The sequence below is a fragment of the Erpetoichthys calabaricus genome, chromosome 18, assembly GCF_900747795.2.
Source record: "Erpetoichthys calabaricus chromosome 18, fErpCal1.3, whole genome shotgun sequence".
NCBI classification, from domain to species: domain Eukaryota; kingdom Metazoa; phylum Chordata; class Cladistia; order Polypteriformes; family Polypteridae; genus Erpetoichthys; species Erpetoichthys calabaricus.
Window position 1 is genome coordinate 48,551,853 of NC_041411.2, and position 26,559 is coordinate 48,578,411.

The 26,559-nt window shown below is 40.9% G+C and overlaps 1 protein-coding gene across 1 annotated transcript in view; it reads right to left on the reverse strand.

Annotated features, from left to right (window-relative positions):
- The window catches only part of slc8a2b (solute carrier family 8 member 2b), a 62,246-nt gene that overhangs the window by 12,519 nt on the left and 23,168 nt on the right, over positions 1 to 26,559 (reverse strand). The window contains 9 exon segments of the mRNA XM_028824372.2: positions 1,108 to 1,232; positions 1,461 to 1,478; positions 1,587 to 1,690; positions 5,178 to 5,554; positions 5,636 to 6,085; positions 11,927 to 12,238; positions 12,457 to 12,543; positions 12,545 to 12,823; positions 12,936 to 13,526. Coding sequence (XP_028680205.2) covers positions 1,108 to 1,232; positions 1,461 to 1,478; positions 1,587 to 1,690; positions 5,178 to 5,554; positions 5,636 to 6,085; positions 11,927 to 12,238; positions 12,457 to 12,543; positions 12,545 to 12,823; positions 12,936 to 13,274 — 2,091 coding nt within the window. The 5' untranslated portion in view covers positions 13,275 to 13,526.

The following is a 26,559-nucleotide window of genomic DNA, read 5'->3' on the forward strand; positions in this document are numbered from 1 at the left end:
GGTGCTTTAGATAAATTCACGGTTGCATTCTTGAAACCACTGCAGAATAGTTTTAGCCTTGTGGGATGTAGCATTATGCTGTATTGCTGCCATAAAGGGATGCAGCTCATTGACATTGATGTTCAAATATCCCTAGTCATTCACATTCAAGCAAAAAACACACTCTACACCATTTTGTAACACTGCCACAATGCTCTGCAGATATGCAGCAGAACTGATCAATGGACTCATGAAGTTCTAAAAATATCCAGATTTTCTCATCAGAGTCATCAGAACCAGTGATGTTTTTAGTCTTCTACTGTTTGTGCATGTTAGCCCACAACCTCCAGAATGGCTGGAGCAGTTTTAGTTTAATTGGTTGGCTGCCTCAATTTAATCCATGATAAGGTCTGATGAGTTCTGTATTCTGGTACGCCTCTTTTTAGCAACACTATTGTCCTCAGCAGTTAACTGACTGACTATAGACTGTTAGTTGCTCTATCCATTCTTTCATCCTCCATTGATTCCTTTTATTAATGGTCTGGTTCTAAGCACAGGATCACTGTTGAAAGGATGTTTCTGAGTGGTAGTCCATTCTTTATAGACCACAGCAACACTTATGCATGACAATCCCTGCAGAATAGCATTTTCTGATGCATTCATGCTAGTATTCACTACCATGCTGGGTTCAGAGCTTCATAAATCCTTAGTCTCCCCATTTTCACACCATACACATGAACCACTGGTACCTGAAAGTTTCTTTTAAATAAAATTATTGGTACAAAGGATGATGTCATTGATTGATTACATAGAAAAGGAAGGTAGACCTGAGAAAATGGCCGCCCACTATATAAAAACACTTTCTCTAAAGCCGCATGATGATCCCTTTGCTTCTGATTCCTTATTGTAAATATCATTCTCTTATTTCTATCACTATTAAAACACTTTCTGGGATCTTAAATATCTTAGACTACTTACAATTTCTGTGCTTTAATATTAGCCCTTAAGTAGCTCTGTGCTGTCATGATTAGCCTCAGAACCGTTTTACACTAACTTTTCTATAACATCCAGTTTCCTCCGTCAGCCTTAATTCTGTGCATCACATTTTGTGACAGACTTAGCACTTACCTTGAATTCATAAGATTCCTCTATTATGACTTCTAGCTTGCTGTGTTCCCCAAGTATTGGCTTTCCCATCTCTGCAATTCTACGTGCTTCCTCTTCCTCTGCAGTTGGCTTTCCCTCTGGGTCCTCTGTAGGATGGGTATTATGTGAAATTAACAAAAGGGTAAGGGGATAATAGTCTGAACATGCATGTTTACAGTAATCACCATGAACATTTTACAAGGCCAAAGCAGCAGAATATTATGAATTATACTGAATTTAAAATCTAGCTATCCCCACATTGAGAATTGCCATATCAATTTATTAGCATGCCTTGGGATCTCCATAAAATGGAAGGAAGAAGGTTCAGGGCTCACCTTGGTTCAGTAGCAGAGCTGTAGAAAAAGAGAGAAAGGTGACAATAAGAAAAAAATTAAATGAATAATGAGTGACCAATGAAGATGCCATCAACTATATACAATACAAAGTTAAGAACAGCTTGCCTGATATTCCTCTCTTTAGCCAGCAAGGCTCCTCCAGAACAATGAAGAAGTTCTCCTGCTTCTCATATTCCTCATCATCGATGATTCGAACCTGCAGCTTTTTTCTACACAAGGGAACAGTCTTGAGTTACATTGATAGAAAAGCCCACTATGAATCATCGCTTCACTGGCCCATGTTTACGGTATGTAACTGAGCACTACTGGATCATCTCACAAGTTCAGACGTCTCCAGAACAGCATGTCCTTCTTCCATCTTAAAAAGACGTCAAAGCATGGATTACAATACCAGCAAGAAAGGTGAAAGGTCCTGAAAGAAGCTGTCACCACTACTCATGTCTCTAGGGTCCAGTTACAGCTTGATTGAAATGGCGGAAGAAACATTCTATGGTCAAAGAACGTCACAATGTATTTGTTAAACAAAAAAGAGATGAGGGTCTGCTCAAGATGAAGAGATGAATCTGTAACTTAACTAATTATAAGAATCTAAGAATATATCGTATTTAATTCAAGATCTGTCATAGCTTCAAAGATTTATGATCTACCCAAGTTAAAAAATGTGAGTTGTTAAAACACAGATTCTTCACATTTTAATAGACAAAGTGAAATTGATCCAAGCAAATACAATCAAGATCTGATGAAGCCTAGGATTAAACATTACATCTCTAGAGAAGGGATCTAACCTACCGCAGCTGTACCAGTATTTCACTGAATGTATTGCAATTCCAAACTTAAACAAAAGCAGATCAAAATCTAGTACTGTATATTGAAAGAATTTCACCTTTTCTAGTACAGTACACTATCTATTCTAATGCCAATTCCAAATAAGGAACTAGTTAATTAACCAAATGAGCAACACTTGCAGTGTGGTCTCCTCTCCTCTTATTTGCAGACTTTCTCATGTTCTCAGATAACTAGTGTATTTTTGATAAAAAGGATACTTGATCTAAGCAAGATAAAAGTTAATATCTATAATATAATAAAATAATATATATGTGTGTGTGTGTGTGTGTGTGTGTGTGTGTGTATATATATACGGTCTCTCTGAGTAATGTGACTGGTTAGCTTGGCATTGGTTGCTCACTGGTTGGAATGATGACACTATTTTAGGGTTGCATAGTTCAATTCCTGATTGTGACAATTTTTTTTTTTATTAATTACAAAAAAAGCAGTTGAAATGGAGCATTTCAGCAACAACAAAGCAAATAGCTTACTGAGCAATATTTGATTGCTAAATATTAACGAGATTTGATTTTTTTGATTTGATATACATTGTCAGTCCCCAACGGGAAATTGTCTTTTCGCATGACCTTTGGGAGTCAGAGCACAGAATTAGCTGTTGTACAGCATCCCTGGGTCAATTTTCAGGTTAAGGGCTTTGCTCAGGGCCCAATTGAGTATAATCCCTTCTAGCAGTAATGCGATTTGAATCAGCAACCTTCCAGATACCAGCACAGAATCATTGCCTAAAAGTTGCCTTCAAAGATGGGAAGTACTTGCAAAAATAATACTGATGTTTTCACAGTAGGTAGTGTTCACTTGACCTAACTAAGGAGATCTGGGTCTTCAGCTCCAGAACTGAATTTTTTGATTTCAGGATTTTTACTGTATAAACAAAATCCTGCATTATTTTCATTACTAACCCTTTCACTTTCTCTTTGTTGTATTCAAGTGTTACCCATTTTATCCATCCATCCATTTTCCAACCCGCTGAATCCAAACACATTGTCACGGGGGTCTGCTGGAGCCAATCCCAGCCAACACAGGGCACAAGGCAGGAACCAATCCCGGGCAGGGTGCCAACCTACTGCAGGACACACACACAAACACACCCACACACCAAGCACACACTAGGGCCAATTTAGAATCGCCAATCCACCTAACCTGCATGTCTTTGGACTGTGGGAGGAAACCCACGCAGACACGGGGAGAACATGCAAATTCCACGCAGGGAGGACCTGGGAAGTGAACCCGGGTCTCCTAACTGCAAGGCAGCAGTGCTACCACTGCTCCACCCTACCCATTTTATGTGCACTCATAATGTCATCGGATGAAAAATATATATAGCTTCCAGGTGTGGGCCAGCACATGGTGTATTGGACATTGTTTTGCATAAAAAACATTTTTCAGAAGAGTCTAGCTTAGAGATTCTCATTCTGATCTTTGCATATATCTTATCTAGTGACTAGTTCTCCGTTTGTTAAGATGCTTTAGTTAGATTTAGATTTCTGCTTATCTGACATGAATCAGACTGATTCTGAGTTTGTCGTTCCACTAATAAAAACCCACTATTTTTATTTTTTTTTTGTTTGCTAGATTGTGAAATCCACATGATCTACATGAACTATCAAATAAAAATCTGCTTCTTTTAAGAATCTGGTGCTATGCAGATCTGATCCCATCCAGTACCTTTAAATCTGGCATAACTTGTTATGGCCATTAAAATTGGAATTTATGCCCCACCAGAATGAAATGATTTAACACAGCCCAAATTCTAAGATCATTACAATATAAAAGTACAGCAAGCTGATTACAAAGACAAGCTGTTACAAAAGTGTGTAAAAACAGAACATCCCAATTCTTTAACGGTGAAAGGTTTGTCTGCGTCTGTGTCCATCTGCTTTATACACCTACCACTAAGATCTGTAATCAATTCTGTTTGTGCAATGCTGCTTTGCCAAAAAAATCACCAGTACAAGACACACCACCACTATAGCTTTGCACCCAGGATCTGAATGATTGGTTATAAACTAGACAAAAAAAAAAAAGAGGCAAGAAGAATAAAAGGAATAAAACATGACAAACACAGGGAAATTGGCACGATTCGATAACGCAGAATCAAAAGACAAGCCTGCAAGACAGGGCAACCTGTGCAGAGACTCAATCCTTCAGACTGCTGTGGACACGCTGTTTGATGTCAGAGCTGCTTTGTCTTCCTGTCAGACAGTCCCCCAGAGGGGAATGGCTACTACACCATCACCATAGCAACCCACCTCTGTGCACTTTCTCGGGAGGAGATATGAGAAATAGAAACTGTACCCATTGCTAAGAGGTGTTGGGGACTTGCATTGGTAGCAAATGCTATCAGAAAAAAGGTCAGAGGCAGGAATGGGAGTTCAATAAAAGTGACAGTGAGGAAATTACAGAAGGTTAATTTTCATATGTCAGGAGTGGGGTGAAAAGGTTCTTCTGATCATTTGTGTCGCTGCCCAGCTTCCCATCATTGATCATTTGCTTCTCTCGTCTGCTTCCTTTTTTTTTAATGATGACTACCACACAAGAGTGTGACCTCTGTCTCATGCATCTGCTCTTTTCACTGTTTGGTGGCCTAGCCTATTTTCCCAATTATGATCATGGAACCTAAACCACTTGTATGTGTATCTAAATCTCTCACCTTTAATCCCATCATCTAATTGAACCTGCTCACATCATTTACCATGTTTATATTTAACAGCACCTGCTCTCTTTTCCTTTTCAGATTCAGATCTAAACTCCTTCCTAGAATCCCATACATATAAATCCACGGCACAGAAGACAACTAAAGAGCTATAGACAGAACCTTGTGCATCTAACCTTAGCAGTGGATACACTTACACAGTCTCATCGTTGCTGAACTCCAATTCTCCCCTGCTGTCCTCATAGTCTACACCACTTCCGCGGGCAGTCCCATCCTCTGTGTGATATGGTACCACCACCGTGCCCCTGGCTCCTGAGTTTCGCAGAACGGCCACTTCCATGGTGCCCACACTTTCACTTACACGTGTCACCCTCTCGCCAAAAGTGAAGATGCCAGCATGGTCGTCATCAAGGATAGTTACCATGGCCATCACTGGCTCGACCAGTCGGCCTTTTGGAGAGTTTGGTGAGGAATCACACTCAAACATGCCCTCTGCATCACCAACACGAAGATTCAGGAGACGCACAAAGAAGTGCTCGTCTTCTTCAAAGATATCGTCATCAATAATGCCTACCTGTAAACACCGAAGCAGAGGAATGAGGATGAGCAGCAGCATGCCATGTTATCTCATTAACTGGTGTCATACATGTCTCACCTGAATTTCTTTGCGTGTCTCTCCTGGTTTGAATATCAGGGTGCCCTCACTATATTCATAGTCAGAGCCTGCATTGGCAGAACCATCCTCCGTGCGGTAGTCCACGTAGAAAGTGGACTGCCCCTCTCCACCACTGCATATTGCTGTGAGTGTCAACATGCCACAGTTTTCCACACATTGGTAGTGGGCCAGTTCAAAGGAGATGTGGCTACAGTTCTCCTGGGCTTGCTCAGTCTGGACTTCCTCCAGGTTGGCTGCTCGCTTGGCATGGTCAGCTGCATGCTTCTTCAGCACATTACCGGCACCAATCATCATGCGTGTGGCCTGGACACGGTAAAAGGCACGACTCTTCTGCTGGTGCAGCAGAGCATAATAGTTGGCCATTTCGACCAGCTGTTCCAGCTCCTTGTCTGGGTGTTTTTGTTTCAGGTCCTTGAGGATGCGGATGACCTGTGGTGATAAAAGTGTAGACTGTCACCGGGACTGCTTTATTTCATTCTTTGCCAAGTTCCATTCTGCTAATATCACACACCAACTCTTTCTCTTTCACATTCAAGTCAGTCAGTTTCCTTTATAATAGTGTTTCTCAATTTTTTTTTTTTTTTTTCAAGGTTCATGATGCGAAATTGGACAGTTTTATCTGTTTTTGTTCAGTGATGACCTTTTATTAAAAGTAATTGTAATGTAAACTATGCACACATTAACATAACAGTAAATGCATATTTAACATTTAAATATAGTCTACTAAGCGGCATTGTCCCCTGCTCGCTTTGCTCACAAACCCCCTAGCCAGCGCTATGCGCTAGCCTCTTTGCGATTCTGCCGCTCGTGTATGGGGATGTGAATGTACAATTTAAACAGATTTTAATTTTCAGTGTTACATTTGCATCCACGCGACGTATAACTACTCTTGATTGCATTTCGCTTCTTTCTCTCTATTAAATGTGGCAGGAGGCTGGGGGTCAGACCCAGCCGGGACACCTGGAAGGACCGGGAAGCAGACTATGCTATCCCCCAGGCCACGAGGGGGCAACCGCCCTGGATAGTGTGGGGACCACGGGGACGGAGCGTGGAGGCTCAAACCCATTGGTACCCGTGGCCACCACCAGGGGGCACCCCGAGCCTCATAGAGCCCGGGATATCTGCACTTCTGCCACATCTGGGACAGTTGATGGAGGACCTTCCAGGGACACCTGGAGTGCTTCCGGGCACTCATGCGGCACTTCCGCCACACCAGGAAGTGCCACCAGAAGGACATCAGTGAGCACCTGGACCACATCCGGGTGATTATAAAAGTCGGGTGCTGGAGGAGGACGAAACTCCGATGGAGAAAGAAAGGCGGTCACGTGAGGGTGATTGGTGGGGGAGCACTGTGTGTGTGGGTTAAATTGTAAGTAAACTGTGTGTTTTTGTAGAATTGCCGGTGTCTGTCTGATGGTGTTCGGGATACCTCTCACATAAATAAAATGACTTTTTCAAATGTTTGGCTCTGAGATTTGTTAATTGTCATAGCAAAAGCTATTCTAACCGGAAACTGTTAATGTTTTAATATGAATGGCATATCAAGCTCTCCTTTGGTGTCTAATGTTTTCCATGGGAGATGTACTACATTACCTTTCTTGGATACATACTTCTTGCAACAGTAATTTGTGCAGTGGAAGACCAGACGGTGTTAACGGTTGTAGATATTCTTTGAGCTATTGTAAGTTGTTTTCATCTTCCGCACGATCACCACCAACTGTTTCAGCCTAGTCTATTGATACGCCTTTAACTGATTTGCCGTGTAACTGATCGACATTATTGGCGTAAATTCGTTTGACTTCCTCATTTCTAGGTGCTAGGAATGCCCGTGTACTCATTTTTTCTGTTGATAGCCCTTCGTGATGAAATTCTTCAATATGATTTGGATATATGTCTTCTTTAATTGGGAACTTAAAGTGAGGAAAACATTAAAATTTATAAGAGCTGAGAGTGCAGGAACTGTGTCTGACAAAAGCATTCACAAGACTGAGAGGTGAGATGACCGTGGTCTTGTTTGAAAATGGTTGTAAGTAGTGTGTGACTTGAAAGAATCTCATGGCAAAAGTCACCATCTCGCGGGACTTCTTTCCAGAAAGTCTCTTCAAAAAGTCACATCTCGTTGCAGGATAAAAAGTTTTGTCTCCCAATATTTTTTTATTATAATAGAGAGACAAAAGCGATGAAAGACACATAGCACTCATTGAAAAATAACTTGACACAATGGTGTTTAATAATTAATCAAATTTAGCATCCATTTGTCTTTTTAATAGGTAACTGGGCTTGTCTGAGTTTCACAAGTTTGTCGAAATCAGGGGTAAAAGAAGAGAGTGCAGACAGGAATATGTTTTAGTATGTTGGGGACTGACTTGTGTAGACATTCACATCTAATGTGGATTCAAAACAAGCTGGTCTTGCAATGGTGTTCACTTTCTTATATTTGGCAGTTCAATGTGAAATGAGACAATACCCTAAGTGCCTTCTGGCTGTTTTACAAACACAGTAGAATGTTTTTATGAAGCCTTAAAATTTTCATTTAAGAAAGTTGAATGACTTACTTCTGTAAGTAGCATGTTTTGTTTCAAAATGTTTTCATTGCTGAAGACTTCACACTTTTGTTTGGTAGTACCACACTGCAAATAACCTACAACAGTCATTGTTCACCATGCTTCATGGTAAAAATAAATCTATACCTCTGAAAATTTGGGTTGTATATTCTCTTAACATTCTTGCTTGGGTCTGATTTTTGGATTGAAGTTTGTGAAGTTCATGAAGAATTGGAAAAGTCTGGAGTATGTGATGCTATGGGGCATTTGAGGAACATGTCCATGTTTGCTGGCTTTTTTTAAATTAAGCATGCAGTACAGTGTATTACAGATTGTAATCTGCTTGTAACTGGACTTTAGAACAGGGGTCCTCAATCACAGTCCTGGAGGGCTGCAGTGGCTGCAGGTTTTTGGTCTAACCCGGATGCTTAATTAGAAAGCAATTCTTGCCAATAATTTAATTTCATGGCTTGTCAGAGCTTTAACTCTGCTAGGTCAGGTAATTCTCATATCCTGGATTTTCTTCCACTTTCTAAGGATATCATCCAAATGATTTGAAAGCTAATATGGATGAGTAATTCTCAGTCCTTCACTTTTTTCTCTTCACTTTCCTTCCAAATATTTAATTAAACCCAATAGTGCATGATAAATACACACAGGTGTAAATGGTAACAAGCTAAATGGAGAAATGTTGGTCTCTTGTCATTTGCATGTTATTGCTAATTAGGAGCAATTAAAAACAGAATACAGCTGTTTAAGACTAAAATAAGCAATAAGGGTTCAAAATCTTAACGAGCGAGACAACTAAAGTGAAGCTGAAGTGTTACTTGAACAATAAGTGATTCTTATTAAGCAACTGGGTTAGAGCAAAAACCTGCAGCCACTGCGGCCCTCCAGGACCGTGATTGAGGACCCCTGCTTTAGAACATTAGCTAAACTGCCCTCCATGGTTTAGTCATTCTTTTCCCCTGTACACCCCCTGTCATTAAATGGCTCTCTCGCACCTTATCCACTTAATTAATGTGTGGTGAGCATACTGGTGCAAAAATGGCTGCCATCACATCATCCAGGTGGATGCTGAACATTAGTGGTGGCTGAAGTGGCTCCCACTCCCAATGTAAGGTGCTTTGAGTAACAAGAAAAGCATTATGTACATGTAAATAATTATTATTATTTGGATATTAGAAAAATTCAGATGAGAACAGGCCATTCAGCCAAACTAGGCTCACCAGTCCTATTTACTTAATTCCTTATGTCAGTCCTTTTTTGGGTGCAGAACTGAAATCTGCAGTCAATAGTCCCCTAAAACAATAAAGTGAAGGCCGATTTATTTATTTTAAAAGACAGTGGTGTTCAGAAGCCATTCACAAGGAAGGAATATTAGGTTATATGGCACAATGCTGCCTGGACAAACTGGTGAGGAAGGCAGGCTCTATTGTTGGCATGGAGCTGGACAGTTTAACATCTGTGGCAGAGCGAAGGGCGCTCAGCAGGCTCCTATCAATTATGGAAAATCCACTGCATCCACTAAATAGTATCATCTCCAGACAGAAGAGCAGCTTCAGTGACAGACTGCTGTCACTGTCCTGCTCCACTGACAGATTGAGGAGATTGTTCGTCCCCCAAACTATGCGACTCTTCAATTCCACCCGGGGGGGGGGTAAACGTTAACATTTAACATTATACAAAGTTATTGTCTGTTTTTCACCTGCATTATCATTCTTTAATATTATTTATTGTATCAGTATACTGCTGCTGGAGAATGTGAATTTCCCATTGGGATTAATAAAGTATCTATCTATCTATCTACAATGTGTGGAGGACAAGTCAAAGGAGGCTATGCTCAAGCTTTACTGGTGATGGCTCATCTGGAGTACTGTGTGCAGTTTTGTTCTCCAGGCTACAAAAAGGACATAGCAGTGCTAGAAAAGGTCCAGAGAAGAGTGACTAAGCTGATTCTAGGTCAGCAGGGGATGAATTATGAGGAAAGATTAAAAGAGCTGAGCCTCTTCAGTTTAAAAAAATATTATGAGGTCACATGACTGAATTGTTTAGAATTATGAAGAGAATTAGTACAGTAGATCAAGACTGTTGCTTTAAAATGAGTTCACAGAGACATAGTTGGAAACTTGTTAAGGGTAAATTTCTTTCAGAAATTAGGAAGTAGTGTGGTAGACAGTAAGACTTTAGGGCCTTTCAAAACTCGACTTGAAGCTATTTTGAAAGAATTAAGTGGATAGGATCAGCAAGCTTTGTTGGGCTGAATGGCCTGTTCTCATCCAGAAACAATCTACAGCATCCAGTAATCCACATTTGGGTTGTAACACACAAGTTCAGAAAAAACTGCCTTATACTATGTCCTCTCCTTAATCACATAAACAAGACTCGCACCTTTCATACACAACTCCCCAGTCCTTTCAGACTTATTACCAGACTTCTCCTTCTGTTCTGTACAGATATGACGCTACCTCTTTTATAGGACCTAGTCTACCTGCTGCTAGCCAGAGCAGTCAATAGAACTTGAGTGCAAGAAAACAACTCTAATACTATTTTTTATTTCTGCCATTTTTATTCATTAAAGTAGAATTAGTTAAAGAAGACCTATTGGGTGAAAAGATATAGCTATTCCTAATAAAAACCAGTATAGGATATTGTTTCCTTTTAGCTTGTCAAGTGTCTTGTGTAGTTATAGTCACGTGACAAACTCAGTAAAAATGGAATGGTAATAAAGAAAAAAGATTTTGGATGTAAAATTTTCTTAGCCATTGTTGGCCTATGTTTGTATTTAGACACTATGCATATATCATTTTCTGTTAGACTGGACCTAGAGCACGAATCTATTTGAAGAAGAAACCGGTGAGTGCACTGACATTTTTGAAAGTTGCTTATTCACCTTGCTAACTGGGCCATTAATCTCTTTTCTAGTACCTGTCTTTATGCCATAAGCTTTGTTGATGTAGTAGTAACAAACTCATTCTGTTCCATTCGTAGCAATTTAGGAGACACTATATTAATGATGATTGACAACCTTAAAATATGCTACCTTCTATAACCCTTTATTTTAGAATTGCATGTCAATTTAACACATCCAACTGTGGGATACTGGAGAAAGCCAAAAACCAGAATGGACACAGGGAGCCATATAAAGTCCTTACAGAGAGTGCCTAGAGTGCCAACCACTTTGCAATTCATCCACTTGCCATATTCCCTTGATAATTAGCATCCATTCATTTTCTAAATGAGGTTTTTGGACAACTGGAAAATATTCTGGAAGCAGCATGTCCACTGCATAAAGAAGCCAAGGAAGACATGGTGCACTTACACCAGGCATGGTTAGAGTCACCAGTCGGTCTAACCTGCACATCGCTGTACTTGGAGGGAAGGACATGCAAAGTCAATAATCAGACCAGTCACTGAAATTGACTATCACTCACATCGATGTCATACCTGCTCCAATTCAATCACCTCTCTTGAGGTACAGAAATAATAGAGGGTTCCATCAATCTTCATTCATACTTCATACCATCACATTCCAGAAAAAGTGTATTAGCCTTTTCTTTTAAATTTGGAGGCCAAAACAGCAAGTAATTGTCTAGATATAGCCTTGTAAGTGTATACACAGCATATAACACCCACATGCCTCTACACACATGAGTTTCAAGTTTTCAGCTTATGGCATGTTCCACTACTACAGCCTTCATACACACTGGAGCTTTTTGATACTCACCTCTTTACGGCTCTCGTCAAGCTCTTTGCTAGCTTCAAGGGACGCTGCAGCCATGGCCAGACCAGCACTGCCTTCCAGAAAACCCTCAGTCACAGAGGCACCTCCACTTCCACTAGAGGGGAACTTTCCATCCATCATCATCTCGATCCCCTTAGGCGGGAGCTCCCCTTCTGTTTCCACAATGATGCCTCGCCTCTTGTCAGCACGGTACCGTTTGTACATATATTTGTAAAAGAGGAGTCGTCTGTCTGCCACCCAAGCAAAGACCACACATATTGGGAAGAACAGCAGGGTTACCAGGGCCTCCCACACCTGAAAGACACTCGCAGATTTAGCCTGGTGCTTTGACACACAAATATAGTCAGATAACACAGTGACCACTATGAGGCATAAAAGCTAACATAATGCAAATTAGAAACAGAGAGAAAGAAAGAAAAAGGGACATTAAGACACAACATAAGCACCAAGTCATACACACAAACCTGCGCCTTTATTAAAAAGGCTTTAGACATCAGAGATTGTGGTCTTACCTTGACCACGCCTGGTGAGAACACAGCCAGGATTAGGTAGAGCCAGATGTAGGCAAAGATGCTCCAGGTGGCAGTGACAAAAAATACCCGGGGGGTGTTTGATCTTCCTCGATTCCCCTTCAGGGATGACCCATACACAGATGCCAATGATGACAAACATGTTGAAGGCAGCACTACCCACAATAGTGCCTGGCCCCAGGTCACCTGCCTTGAACCCATGTCCCACCACCTCAATAACAGAGAGCAGGATTTCAGGGGCTGATGACCCCAATGCCATGAGGGTGAGGTTAGACACTGTCTCGTTCCAAATACGGACGGTGGCCACAGTAGTCTCACCATTTGGCTTGGTAATGGTGACCTCCTTCTCCTAAGAAACAAATAAAAAAATAAGATGAACAATAAGTGACATGCTACAAGCAGAGAATATTAGAGAGAAAGGGACACAGTAGTAGATGGCACAGTTAAAGATGTAGACCCACCTGAGATGTGATGACCTCAATGGAAGCCATGAAACGATCAGCAATGATGGAGACACCCAAGAACATATATGCAAGTGCCACAAAGTAGACAATGGCCCGAGCCACCTTGTCCCCAGGGGAAGGACTCTGTGGCTCCCAGACAGGCAGCATAATTCCTGGCTTGCATTCCACTTTCTCTAAACAGGAGCCAGGGACTCCAGCACCACTTTCATTGGCAGAAGGCGAGACAGAGGGGGCAGCCTGGTCCTTTTCTGGCACGGACTCTGATGCACAGAGCATGAAGAAAACAGCAGGGAGGGTGACCAGTAGAAGCCACACGGGATGCAAACTGTACCCCATTCTGTTTCAGAAGAATGGGTAGAACAGTGTACAGCAGGAGCAGCTAAAGACAGCTATGAAACAGGAACTCTGGCTTGGTTGGCCCTCACTCTTATTTGTTGATGTGTGTATGCCAAGGATGGACAATGTACTCCATTTGGTTTCGAAGCTGCTCTCTGGGCCAAGGTCTCCTCAGCAGTGGTGTAGAAATGGTAACACACACACTGCTCACATCTGCAGACTGCAAAGTCAAAGATCACTTGCAGAGCATACCTGCATGAAAAAAGATTAGAAAAGGAGTCACAACATTTGTACCGAGCCCACTGTCTCACTCTGTTCATCCACACTCACAGGCCAGTTGTCTCTCAAGGGGCATTGTTAGCAAATACAATAAACAATATGCACAAAAAAAAATACATAATGGGAAATTAGAACTCCAGCAACATAAGAACATAAGAAATTTGACAAACGAGAGGAGACCATTCAGTCCATTAAGATCATCTGTTTAGCTAATAGCTAAGCTAACCCAATATCTCGTCCTGATACTTCCTAAAGTCTGTCAAGATTTCTGTTGCACCTGCATGGCTTGGTAGTTTGTTCCAGATTCCCACAACTCTTTGTGTACAGAAGGACTTCCTGGCTTCAGCTTTTCCACTGACGTCCTCGAGCACAGGATCACTCTTAAGCTGAAAGAATTCTGTTGGATCTGCTTTATCAATGCCTTTGAGAATTTTGGATTAGGTCCCAATGTAGTCTCCTTTGCTCAAGACTAAACAGATTTAACTCTCCGAGTTTGTCCTGGGATGCTCCTGGACTCTCTACTTTGCATAGCTTCAAAGATCTACTATGTCCTTCTTGGAGCATGTTGACCAGAACTGCACGCAATACTCAAGATGCAGTCTCACTGGTGCAGTTTATACTCTAAACATAATGTCCAAACAGCTTTTACGATATAAGCTAACATTTTATTTGCCTTTTTAATCACTTCTGCACATTGCTTAGATGATGAAAATGTTGTGTCAACATAAACTCCTAAATCCTTTTCAGAGGTTGCTTCCTGTAGGACAGTGTCTCCCATCTTATGTTCATAACTGACGTTCCTTTTGCCCACTTGTAACACTTTTGTAGCACTTTTCTACATCAAACTGCATTTTCTAAGTGCTCTCCCAATTCTGAAGCTTGTCCAGATCTGTTTGAATTTTTGTTGCATCCTCAGTGTCTGTCATTCCTCCAATTTTATTGTCATATGCGAATGTCATTAATGTAAAGCGGTCCTAGGACAGGCCCCTGAGGGATTCCACTGATGACCTAATGCCACATGAGGACAAACAAAAAAGTCAGAACAGAACAAAAACAGCTATTGCATCACTAAAGAAAATAGAAACAGTAATCAGAACAGCTATCAAAACCTGTAAAATGATAGCTTTGGGAGGCAGCAAAAAATGGTGGAAACTGTGACTTCAAGGCTTTTAAGGTGACCCTCACAGGCAGAATAAGGATGGCTTTTGCCAGTAGATCTTTGGAATAAGTTAATGTAAATTCATTATGTTGGTGAACCAAGGCATGCTAATGGGGACACTGCCATCCCATGTTTTGAGGACGCCAGTGTCTAGTCAGTGTCTATGGCTTCTGTTCTGTTAATAACTAGCTCTGTTATTACTCGCTTAAGTATGGAAAATTCACTCACTTCAAAGAAATAAGAACGTCAAAAATTTGTTCATGGTGTCATCCACTTTCCCCTTAAAGCTCTGACCACAGATAGCCCATCTAGCTCCCGTTGAAGCTGTCACATTTGTTTAGACTCCTCACTTACACCCAACCTCTCATCTTAAAATTCCACTCATTATTTCCACCCTTTGATGTTACTCCTGCCTTACTGTTTGTCCTACCAAAAACAAAAAAAAAAAATCAGGGTGGACACTTATATGTTACAAAGGCAACCTGCAAGTCCAATTAAAAAGCCTCTGAGGCTGGAGACAGCACACAGCTTATCACCTCGGTGCTGAGCCTGCTGCCATATCACTGCTCTCCACTGTCCAGCATTCATGCACATGAAAGCTCACTACCCTCTGGGGGGGGCTTAACTCTCAGTGCAAGGTCACTTTTACCAGTCACATCCGTGGTCAGGAGATTACCTATAAAGATCTGGTGCCACTAGGACAGAGTGCAGTCTGGCTGTTTGTGTTGTTTTTACACAACTGAGCCCAGACAGAAAGATAAATGGCCAGGCACCATAACTGTTACTGATACAGTGAACTCAACTGCGATCAACCGGGGTAAGGGGTCTGTCTTCAGCTTCACTGCCCAGTACCTCCTTTATTGTGACATTTTGACTGGCTTCTCTAAAACCCTGTGGATAATAATAATAATTCTTTACATTTATATCACACTTTTCTTACTACTCAAAGCACTTTACATAGAGAGTTGGGAGCCCCTTCAAGCACCACCAATGTGCAGTACCCACCTGGATGAGGCGACAGCAGCCATTTTGTGCCAGTGTGCTCACTACACATTAGCTATTAGGTGGTGAAGGGGTGAGAGAGATAGCCAGTTAGGCACACACTACTATTTACATAGGATGCCCAGGGATCTTTTATGACCACAGAGAGTCAGGACCTCAAGCTTACATCTAATCTGAAGGATGGCACCATTTTACAGCATAGGGTCTCTGTCACTGCACTGGGATATACATTAAGACCACAGGGTAAGCGCCCCCTGCTGGCCTCACCAACACCACTTCAGGTAGCAACCCTAGCTTTTCCTAGATGGTCTCCCATCCAAGAACTTGCTGGGCCAGAACAAGATTAGCTTCATGTGGATGACCTGTTCTGAAGTGCAGGTGGTATGGCTACTGTCACATTCCCTGATGTTTTATTGCAGTGGTAATTCTGGATGCCTCAGTCTGGATGTTTCATCCCCAATACAGTGTTTTTTCTCTAAACAAATCTTTATTGAAAAACCAAAAAAGTGGGTTAAAATAATGGGTTAAATTAAAATATCAAAATTTTGAGATTGAAAGAGAAAAAGTGCAGTGAGAGACAAAGGTGCAGCAATTGTTCTTAAAGCGATAGCCTTTACTAAAAATAGAACGATGGAGAAAAGAAAGGTCTAGAAGTAGAAAAAAAAACATCAAGAAGAAGAATTAATATTATGGTATGGACTACAAATGATGAACAACATGAATTGTACTCTATGAAACTGAAGGGGTAACGGAGAGATCCCATTGCCTCACTGACTTAATTGTTAACGAGTGAGTAGGTGACCTCCATTACATTGTGCATAAAGTCGACACTTGTTTCCAGCTAGGATATAAAGTAAGTAAGAATTTATACAGAGCAGATCCTGATAAAGTCAGAGATTTCCTGCCGTGGTGTCTTAGTATACAGTACTAATCAATGCTGGGACAAATGTTACCATGTGGACAAATAAGAGTGTTTACACTTCATCACAACAGCTCTGGTACTTGCTGCCCTAATCGGATGCTGCAGTGCCATGTGTCTATCACAGCAAGCATCCAGGGTTAATTTCCAACAGAACTGACAACTTCCACCACCCACTCACATGTGCCAACTGTCCAGATCATTGCTCAGTGTGGGCTAGGTGAAGGCTCCAGAATGAACACAAAGGTGGGGTGCTGGAGATATCTGATCAGAGCCAATGGGTATGCACAGAGAGGCAAAAGTGCCATTTGCTGCTTATTACCTTTTTCATCCAGCAACTCCCTTGGTGGAATCAGTTGACTCATTGAGCCAAGAATACCAGCAGAGAGAAGCAGAAGTAGAAGGGAAAGACAGATGGGCATTGAGGGCAGACTACAATATCGCACATTCCCTAAAGCACTGAGTTTTCCTGTGTCTCTTGTGTTTTCTCACTTTACATCAATGGGCTCCATACACACTTTCACATTCTGCCATGCTAGGTCTCGGTATCTCACGTACAGGAAGAAATTTATCAATAGATAGATAGATAGATAGATAGATAGATAGATAGATAGATAGATAGATAGATAGATAGATAGATAGATAGATAGATAGATAGATAGATAGATAGATAGATAGATAGATAAAAATACACAGTATAATATGCAAAAAATAATTGTAATAAGTAAATACCACTGATTTTCTACAAATGTGATCTATGTGTTTATAAAATGCTAAGTCCTGTCCGTCTGTCACGCAATTACTCACAAACTACTGGGCTAGAATCCTAATCTTGGTCTTGCTTGAAAGCTTATGACCTGTGTCACACACGTGCGCATGGGAGGCAGCTAAAGAATCTGAATAATGGTAGTTCCACGCCAGACCAGGGGGTGGCGAGGTGCACTGACTTTCTCTCTCGATCCTTTGCAGGCCATCTACAGGAAATCCCACATGCTTCCAGTGCCAACGATGACTCCACTTCCGTTTTTGTTTCTGCCGACAATGATGACGTCACTTCCGGATCCAGCACCAGCGACGATGACACTTCCAGTGCCGCGTAAGCGATGATGTCACTTCCGGTCCTGATGACATAACTTCCGGTCTTGGCCATCTTTACACCGCTCAATCAGTTCTGTTTTGGACTTTGAACCAGACACTACTCTATCAAATTTAACCCTTTTTGCAGACAGGGCATAATACACGGGTGGCTACCCCAAACCTTTTTATGTCTCCTGTCCATTCTTGTGACACCTGATACATTCTGAGGTAGTAGCAAACTGATTTGTGCTCCTGATCTCATCACTGCAAAGTGATCAGCAAATTATGTGACAGTTCAGAAAGAAAAGGAAGACCAGGGCTACCTGCTGAACATTATCAGGATCCTAGGACTTTTTGTAAATTATTGACAGGTTATTTTCTGGCTCTAGTACTAAGCTGTATATCGTTTTTGGGGGTTTCCGACACTTGGGAATCTGATAAAATCATTTGTTTTTTGATTCAATGCTTTGCTTTGAATCTCATTTTTGATTTGGGTTATTTTCCACCACCATTTTGCTTTTTGTTCAGCTGCGCTAACTGTCAGTTTTAACCCAGTAAGGGGTGTGGCGTCAGAGGTCATGATCCTATCAGTCATTCTTCATCAGAATAAAGGGTCATTCTAGGTTCAATTTCCTTATCTGACTACTCGGATTCGAAAACCCTTCTTGTGCTTGTATTTCTCTATTTCATGTTTATGTTTTCTTACTGATTTTGACCATGTTCTTGTCTGGTGGTTTTTGCTTTCTTGGTTGAGACCCCTGCTTTGTTTATACTTTTCTTTATGTCTTTTCTTCCAGTCTTTCTTATTTTTCCTTGCCCTCTGGGCAGAATAGCTATTTGGATCATTATGTGCAACTCTGAGATTAGGCGTCTCATGCACAATGTGAGGATAGTTCAGGAGAATGTTCAAACATTAAAAAAGCAGTTTAAGCATATACAAAAGTTCATAGAACAGTAATAGGGAACAGTGAATATTATTGCTGCAAGAATGGATGCATCCACTAGTACCCTTAGCTGCCATTGCTGCTTCTGTATCTGTACCCACAAAGAACCAGTGATTCTACTCCCAACTAAGTATATGGGAGATCCAACTGAGCTTTTTTGAATCAATGTCACATGGACCTTGAGGCACAACCTATAAAGTATCCAGATGATCACATTCATATTGTGTTTATTATGTCACTACTTGATAAAAAAAACCATTACAGTGGGCATCCACAATGTATGAAACATACAGTATAATAATGCAGCATCTGATTAGATCTTTTTGTTAAAGAATTTTAAAATTCTGCAGCTAATTGCTTATGTGGGCGAAGTTTTCACTTGTAGTTTGCTTTGCTTTGTGCTTATCGTGATTTCCTAGATTTTTGAACCCGTGCTCTGTTTTTGCCTTCTCCTTGGGATTCTGTATTTGGACTGTATTTTGTTTCTAGTCGGGGTTTTGGTGTTAATCCCCACAGATGGCAATTTTTGGAAATATTTCTGGGAGTTATGTGCTTTTGGGACTCCCAGATCATGACAAACATCAAATACGGGATACAAAGTTGAAGCGTGAGAAAGATGGAATATTATACAACCAGAGGTCTGTGTGGGGCTAGAACATTGATCTTAGTCTTGATGAAAAAACTTATGACGTGGCACATTCTCAAAATTCAAATACTTGGAGGTAGAGATAGCCTCAAACTGAACTGCACTTGTGGGTTTATTACTGTGAAGAGATTGGCAAATAAATTGACATGACAGAAGGAAAAAGAAGTCAACTGAAATCTGCTGAGCATTAAGCAAAATGCAGAGGAGGATGACATGGTGATGAACACCATAACAGGAAGAAAAAGAAGAAGAGCAGTGCCTCCCGCTGAGTGCCAACTGCAGGATACAGAGAGCAAGAATGACAAAGATGGAGAAATGCATGCCAGTGAGGGTCCACCTGTTTCACTAGTGTAAACTTATAAGACAATGAAAACTAAAAAATCCCCTGAATCATGTTAAAATCTAAATACAGAACAGATAAAAATAAAAAAAAAACGAAATTACCCAGAAGTCAATAATTTCATCTTAGGGCCAGAGCACTTAATACAAGGCGGGAACCAACTCTGATAGGGTTTCAGTTTCTCTCAAGTGCTCACCTCTGTTCTCTCATAGCAGGCCAATATAGAGCTGTCAATATTTGGAAATAATATTCAGATTCAAAGATAAAGAACATCTTATAATACATCCATATTCTATACCTACTTATTCCATTTCAGCATTGCAGATAAAGGAAGCATCTCCCAGCTATACAGGGACATAATAAGCCCATTTCTGAGTAAAGAACATTAAAACAATGTAGAAGAGAACAGGCCATTCATTCCAACAAAGCTCGCTACCCCTTCCCACTTAATTTTTCTAAAATAACATCAAGTCTAGTTTTGAAAGTCACTAAAGACCTAAAGTCTACCATGCTACTTATTAGCTTATTCCAAGTTGTAACAGCCGACCCCTTACCCAGCCGACAGCTACACCTCCAAGACCTGTGGCCTGGATAATTTACTGAGATGAATCTAACTATCAAGCCGTACCTCTAACAAATTACACTTTTCCCCCACAATCGACGGTGTAAATATAAGCACGCAAAAAGCAGATGATGTAAAAATAAACTGATTAAATGTATTAAATAAAACCACAAGACAAATGCAAAAATAGAAACATATAAATATCCCTCCACCACATCAACAATGAGACACCACCATACAGTATATAAATATAACAAAACCCTCCCTTGTCCCTGTAACATATAACACACAACACGAATAACAAAAATGAATGATAGACTGAATGATTGTGAACTTGAGTCCGGTTATAAAAACTGTCCCGAAAACGGATGACTGATCTAGTGGTAAATGCGTTGTTTGATTTTCCCGGCAAATGGAACAACCTCACCGTGATTCCTCGGCGTATGGTGGATGGCGAATAGACCCCGGGGTCTCAGCAGATGAAGGATGAAAGACAGTCCGGCAAAATGAAAAACAAACTGATGCAAAGGCGCGATGTGAAAAAACAGCAAGTAAGTTGATACGTTGTTGAAAACAAATGGTCTCCTTTCTCCTCTCTTCTCTCCTTTCTGATTACTTAAATAGTCCTTGTGACGGCTGTAACTGATTAATTGCGAACAGGTGTTTTCCAGGTTAGTGGCTGTGATCTTCTTCCAAAGGGGGACGGCATTTCCTGATACACACACAAACAGCAAACGGGACAATGGAAACAAGACGCACTTAGAACTGACATTTGCAACACTAAGTGTCTATGGTTCTCCTGTGCAAAGAAAAACTGAATAATGTTTCTGCGAAATGTACGCTTAACTAGTTTCCAACTGTGTCTGAGTGTTCTTGATTACCTCATTTTAAAATAACAGTCTTGATCCACGGTTCTAATTCTCTTTATAATTTTAAACACTTCAGTCGTGTCTCCTCTTAATCTTCTTTTGCTTAAATTGAAAAGGCTCAGCTCTTTTAATCTTTCCTTATAATTCATACCCTGTAGCCCTGGAATCAGCCTAGTCGCTCTTCTCTGGACCTTTTCTAGCGCTGCTATGCCATTTTTGTAGCCTGGAGACCAAAACTGCACTCAGTACTCAAAATGAGGCCTCACCAGTGTGTTATAAAGCTTGACCAGAACCTCCTTGGACTTGTAATCCACACATCGTGCTGTATAACCTAATATTATGTTTGCCTTCTTAATGGCTTCTGAACACTGTCAGGAAAAGTTAATAGCATAGAGTCCACTATGACTCCTAAATCCTTCTCATAAAGTGTACTTTCAATTTTCAGACATCCCATTGTGTATTCAAACCTAACATTTTTACTTCCTTCATGTAATACTTTACATTTACTGACATTAAGTTTCATCTGCCACAAATCTGCCCAAGCCTGTATGCTATCCAAGTCCCTCTGTAATCATTCAATGGTTTCCAGATTATCTGCCAATCCACCTATCTTGGTATCATCTGCAAACTTAACCAGCTTGTTACTTATATTCCTGTCTAAATCATTTCTATATATTAAAAATATGGTAACGTGGTAACGTAGGAATGTGTAGGTAACAGAGCTAGAAAAAGACCCAGCAAAACAGAATGACCTTGCTGGTCACCACTCTTAATATCAGCCGATTCTGATGAGGTTCCTCACACCATCACCTTCTAATTCCTGTGTCTGAGCCAATTCTGCACCCATCTAAAAACATCACCCTGAACTCCCACTTCATTTAATTTGATGCCCAACCTCTCATGTGGCACCTTATCAAATGCTTTCTGAAAGTCCAGATAAATAATATCATATGCTCCACTTTGATCGTATAATTTTGTTGCCTCCTCATAGAATTCCAGCATGTTAGTAAAACACGACCTCTCTCTTCTGAACCCATGGTGACTGTTCCTAATAACTCCTGTCCTTGCCAGGTGTTGCTCGATCTTATCCTTAATAATTCCTTCCATTAATGTTCCTGTGATGCATGTTAAGCTTACTGGCCTATAGTTGCTTGGATCTGCCCTGTCACCTTTTTTATATAATGGGATGATATTCACCATTTTCCGGTCCTTCAGCATCTCCCCAGTGCACAGTGACTTCATAAAAATATGTGTCAAGGGTTTATATCTGTACTCACTAGCCTCCTTAAGAACATGAGGATAAATATTATCTGGTCCTGGTGATTTGTTTCATTTCAGCTTATTTAATCTGAGCAGCACTTCTAACTCTACAATTTCCAAATCTCTCAGTACCTCCTTAGTAGTCCCGTCTACCTCTGGGAGGTTATCCACTTGCACACGTGTGAAGACTTCAGAAAAATGCAAGTTTAGGGGATCCGCTATTTCACTGTCTGTATCTTTCAATTCCCCTTTACTATTTCTGATGCACTTCACCTCCTCCTCGGCTGCTATTTTACTACTAAAAAATTGAAAGAATTTCTTAGGGTCGCCATTTCCAAGGTTATTCCAGTTAATATTCGGATAATTAAACTCACCCATCCCCCAGTAAACTAGCCTTTTTAACTCTTTGAGAGCTGAATATTTTTTCCAAAAAAAATTAAAAATTTTAGTCATATTTGCCACGGAGGCAGCTCGACAGCCAGCAGGAATGTGCCTAGCTGACTTTGTGTGGCTGTGTGGGCAGAGGTGGCAGGTGTAGTGCGTCACAATCTGGTTTGTACCTATTGTCATCGTAAAACATCGTAAGTGAACATTGCTGTAGGCACATCAACTACACAAACGTGCTCAGCACTACGATCAGCTGATGCCGGTACTGCACTTTCATTTTCGATCTCTTTCTCCAGATCACTTGCAGCAAAATTGAGAGTCCGACAAGTCAGAATCCGATTCAGCGTTAATAAGCAAAAAAACGTCGTCAACTGAGTAATTCACGTTGAGCATTCACTTTGGTCTCTCATCACATGCCGATGCCATTTTAAAGGCTACTGGCTCTTTACTACTCACACACATGCAGGGATTCGAAGTCACATTAACAAAGTTAACTTTCCTTCTGAAAAAGAGACTCGAACTAAAATGTAATGGCAAGTTTTGTCGTCGTTTACAGCTGATTACCGCCCTCTACCGCTAAATTTCGACAAAAGTCGACATCAGCCCTAAAAGAGTTAATATTACTTAAGAGATGTGTGTTGAAATTACTGTCTGAATTGGGTTGTCTATAACACACTCCTAATATAAGACCTCTTTCCCTAATATTTTCCGGGCGAAGCCACATGTCCTCACTAAGATGGGGCTCATCATCCAACTGAGGAAGACTTACATTTAAATTCTGTTTGACTTAAACAGCAACCCCACCTCCTTTTCCGTTCTGTCTATCCTTCCTGTCCTTCCTTCCCTGTATGTTACAGTCATCCCCATCTCTGTTATTTAGCCAGGTTTCTGTTATTGCTATAATATCATAATTATGCTCTGCTACATACTGCTCCAACTCACTTACCTTATTTTTGATACTTCTAGCATTAAGGCAAGCTATTTTTAATGTGTTCTACATTTAAATTTAGAAGTAATAAGTTAGAAAGCAAAGTATATTATACTAACAATTAGTAAATGAACTTGATATGAAATAAAAATTCATACACACACACACAAACACACTTCTAATTTTTGTCATTCACTCGCAACTCCTCTATCTTCTCTCAGGTTGGGATGGCCGGGCACACAGTGATAAGTTAGTCTTGCTCTTTATCTGTGCCATGCTAATATGATGAGAAATGTCATAGAGTTGCCTGCACTGCACTGTTCATAATCGAGTGGATCCCGTTGAGCTCTTTCAGATGAATGACACCTTTGGACATTTTGCCCCAACTTCTTCTTGGCTCCTGCTTCAGTTATTCACATTTTCTTCAGAAGGGATACAAATCTCTGAACGCTTTAAACCCAGGCCAAGATGCCTGCTGCTATGTTTATATATATTGTGGAACATGACCCGGACACAGACAGGCAGACACGTTGTAATCACCCCACACACGTTTATTAAAGTGCTCCATATTTACAATAAGTGCTCCTCAGTCCCCAAGTCCCCAAAGTCCTGGCCACAACACAATGCCTTCTCCTTCAGGCTGCTTCCTTATCTCTCCTCCAGTCCTCATCCATCTTCCACCCAACTCTGGTCATCCTATGAAGGGAGGCGGCCCCTTTTATAATCACCCCGGATGTGTTCCAGGTGTTTCCCGGCAATCTTCCACCGACACGCCCCAGTGTGGCGGAAGTGCTGGCTGCATCCCCGGAAGCACTCCGGATGTCCCTGCTCTTCTTCCCCCCAGCACTTCCTGGTGTGGCGGAAGTGCTGAGGTCCAGGGCTCCCAAGGCATTGGGGTGCCCCCCTGGCGGTGACCACGGGCCCCTACAGGGTTGAGCTTCACAGCTCTGTACCCAAAGGAATCAGGGAGGTCGCCCCCATGTGGTCTGAGGAGGGCGTAAGCCCTCTTCTGGTCCAGCCACCTGCGACAATATACAGTATATATATATAAATATATATATTCAAGGCATTCGTAGTCTGAATCACAATCTGATTGTATGGGTGGTTACCTACCAGGTGTATTAACAGAACTCATTCTCATTCTGTTTCGCTGGGTCTTTTTCTAGCTCTGTTACCTACACATTCCTACGTTACCATGTTCATTTTCTAGATTTTATATTGGCATAGCATGATATAGAGAATTGCCAAGCTGTTAACGACACTACAGTATTGTAATTAATTAAGTGCACCAAAAGAAATCAATCTCACTTAAACATAGAGCGGATGTTGATTAAAATAATAAATAACTCTCTCTTTCTTTCCCTCTCACCATCACTGTTTTCCATGTAGTTGTGGCATTTATAATTTCACCCAGCGTGTGCAGCCCAAGACCTTACAAAACATAAACACCCAGCAATGTTATGGTGTAGTGAAGATGTGTATTGGGCTATAACTTCTGTATCCAGTGCCAACTTTTAAAAGCAGTGGAATGTTCTATAAAATTTTCACAATGAACCTTGACTTCCCAAACAGAAAAGAAGAAGGGAAGTGGAAGAAAGATGACCTGAATTGTCTTCAACCAGGACCCCACACTGAGTGTCAAACGGGTAAGCAGCAAACAGGAACACAAGCACAAGAATAACTGGGAACCTCACCCAACAAGGAGTTGTTGTGGAAGGAGGACCTTTGAAAGAACCCAAGTAGCCTTGTTATGTCATGTGGTTAGTATTAGGTGACATGTCTTCGGGATTTTCTGCAACAGCAGCTGTAATTTAAAAGTATATAATAATATTATTATAGTAGTGCTCTGGTTTCCTTCCATAGTCCAAAGACATGCAGGATTGTTGATTTCAATGCTAAATTGGTCCTAGTGTTGTGTGTGTGTGTCCTACTCAGGATATAGTGGGTATGGAAAATTATAATATCATGTAATTTTCTAACCCGCTTAATCCAGACAAGGGTCATGGTGGGTGCTGGGGCCTGTCCCAGCTAGCATAGGGTGCAAGGGAGGAACAAAACAAAACAAACCCAGTCCAACGTAGGGTGAACACACACACACACACCAAACACATACTAGGGACAATTTAACATCGCCAGTTCACCTAACCTGCATGTCTTTGGACTGTGGGAGGAAAGCAGAGGACCCAGAAGAAACTACAATGGACACAGGGAGAACATGCAAACTCCATGCAGGGAGGACCCAGGATGAGAACCCTACTCCCTTTAGCAGCACCACCACGCCTTCCTTATTATAATAAAATATATAAATCATAATATGATGCTTTTTATAATATAACAATAACATCAGAGTCTATATTGATGTTGCAGTTGACCTTCTTATATATTGGTATCAATGTCTTATTTGCATGTGCTTTACAAAATCAAACTCCACGCGACTGATGTTGTTATGGCAATGCAGTATTTACTTTACAGAATTAACCTTTGTCACATATTTGATTTAGAAAGCTTGTTTTCATCCTTAGACACATCCAAAGCATGCCTCCTGCCCAAAATCAAAGCACACTAAAACATTTACATGAACTGACAGAATACATTTGAATTTCTGCTTTAGATTTAAGGAGAGCAGACTTTTACATTTATCTTCACGTCTCTGTGTAATTTAATTGTCAAGTAGGATTTCGCATTGTATTATGTGGAGCATTTATTGTGAAAGAGACAGTAAGTTTAGCCTTTAAAGATTAAATGCATGGCTATGTGAAAGGTCAGAAATTGAGGCATATTAACAGTAATGCCTTTGATATTTTTTAGTTATTGGCAGTACCACTAACAATAGGTGAATAAATAAATTGCATAAAGTTATTTGTTAGATGTTGGTACAGTGGTCAGTGCTGCTGCCCCACTGCCTGGTCCTTG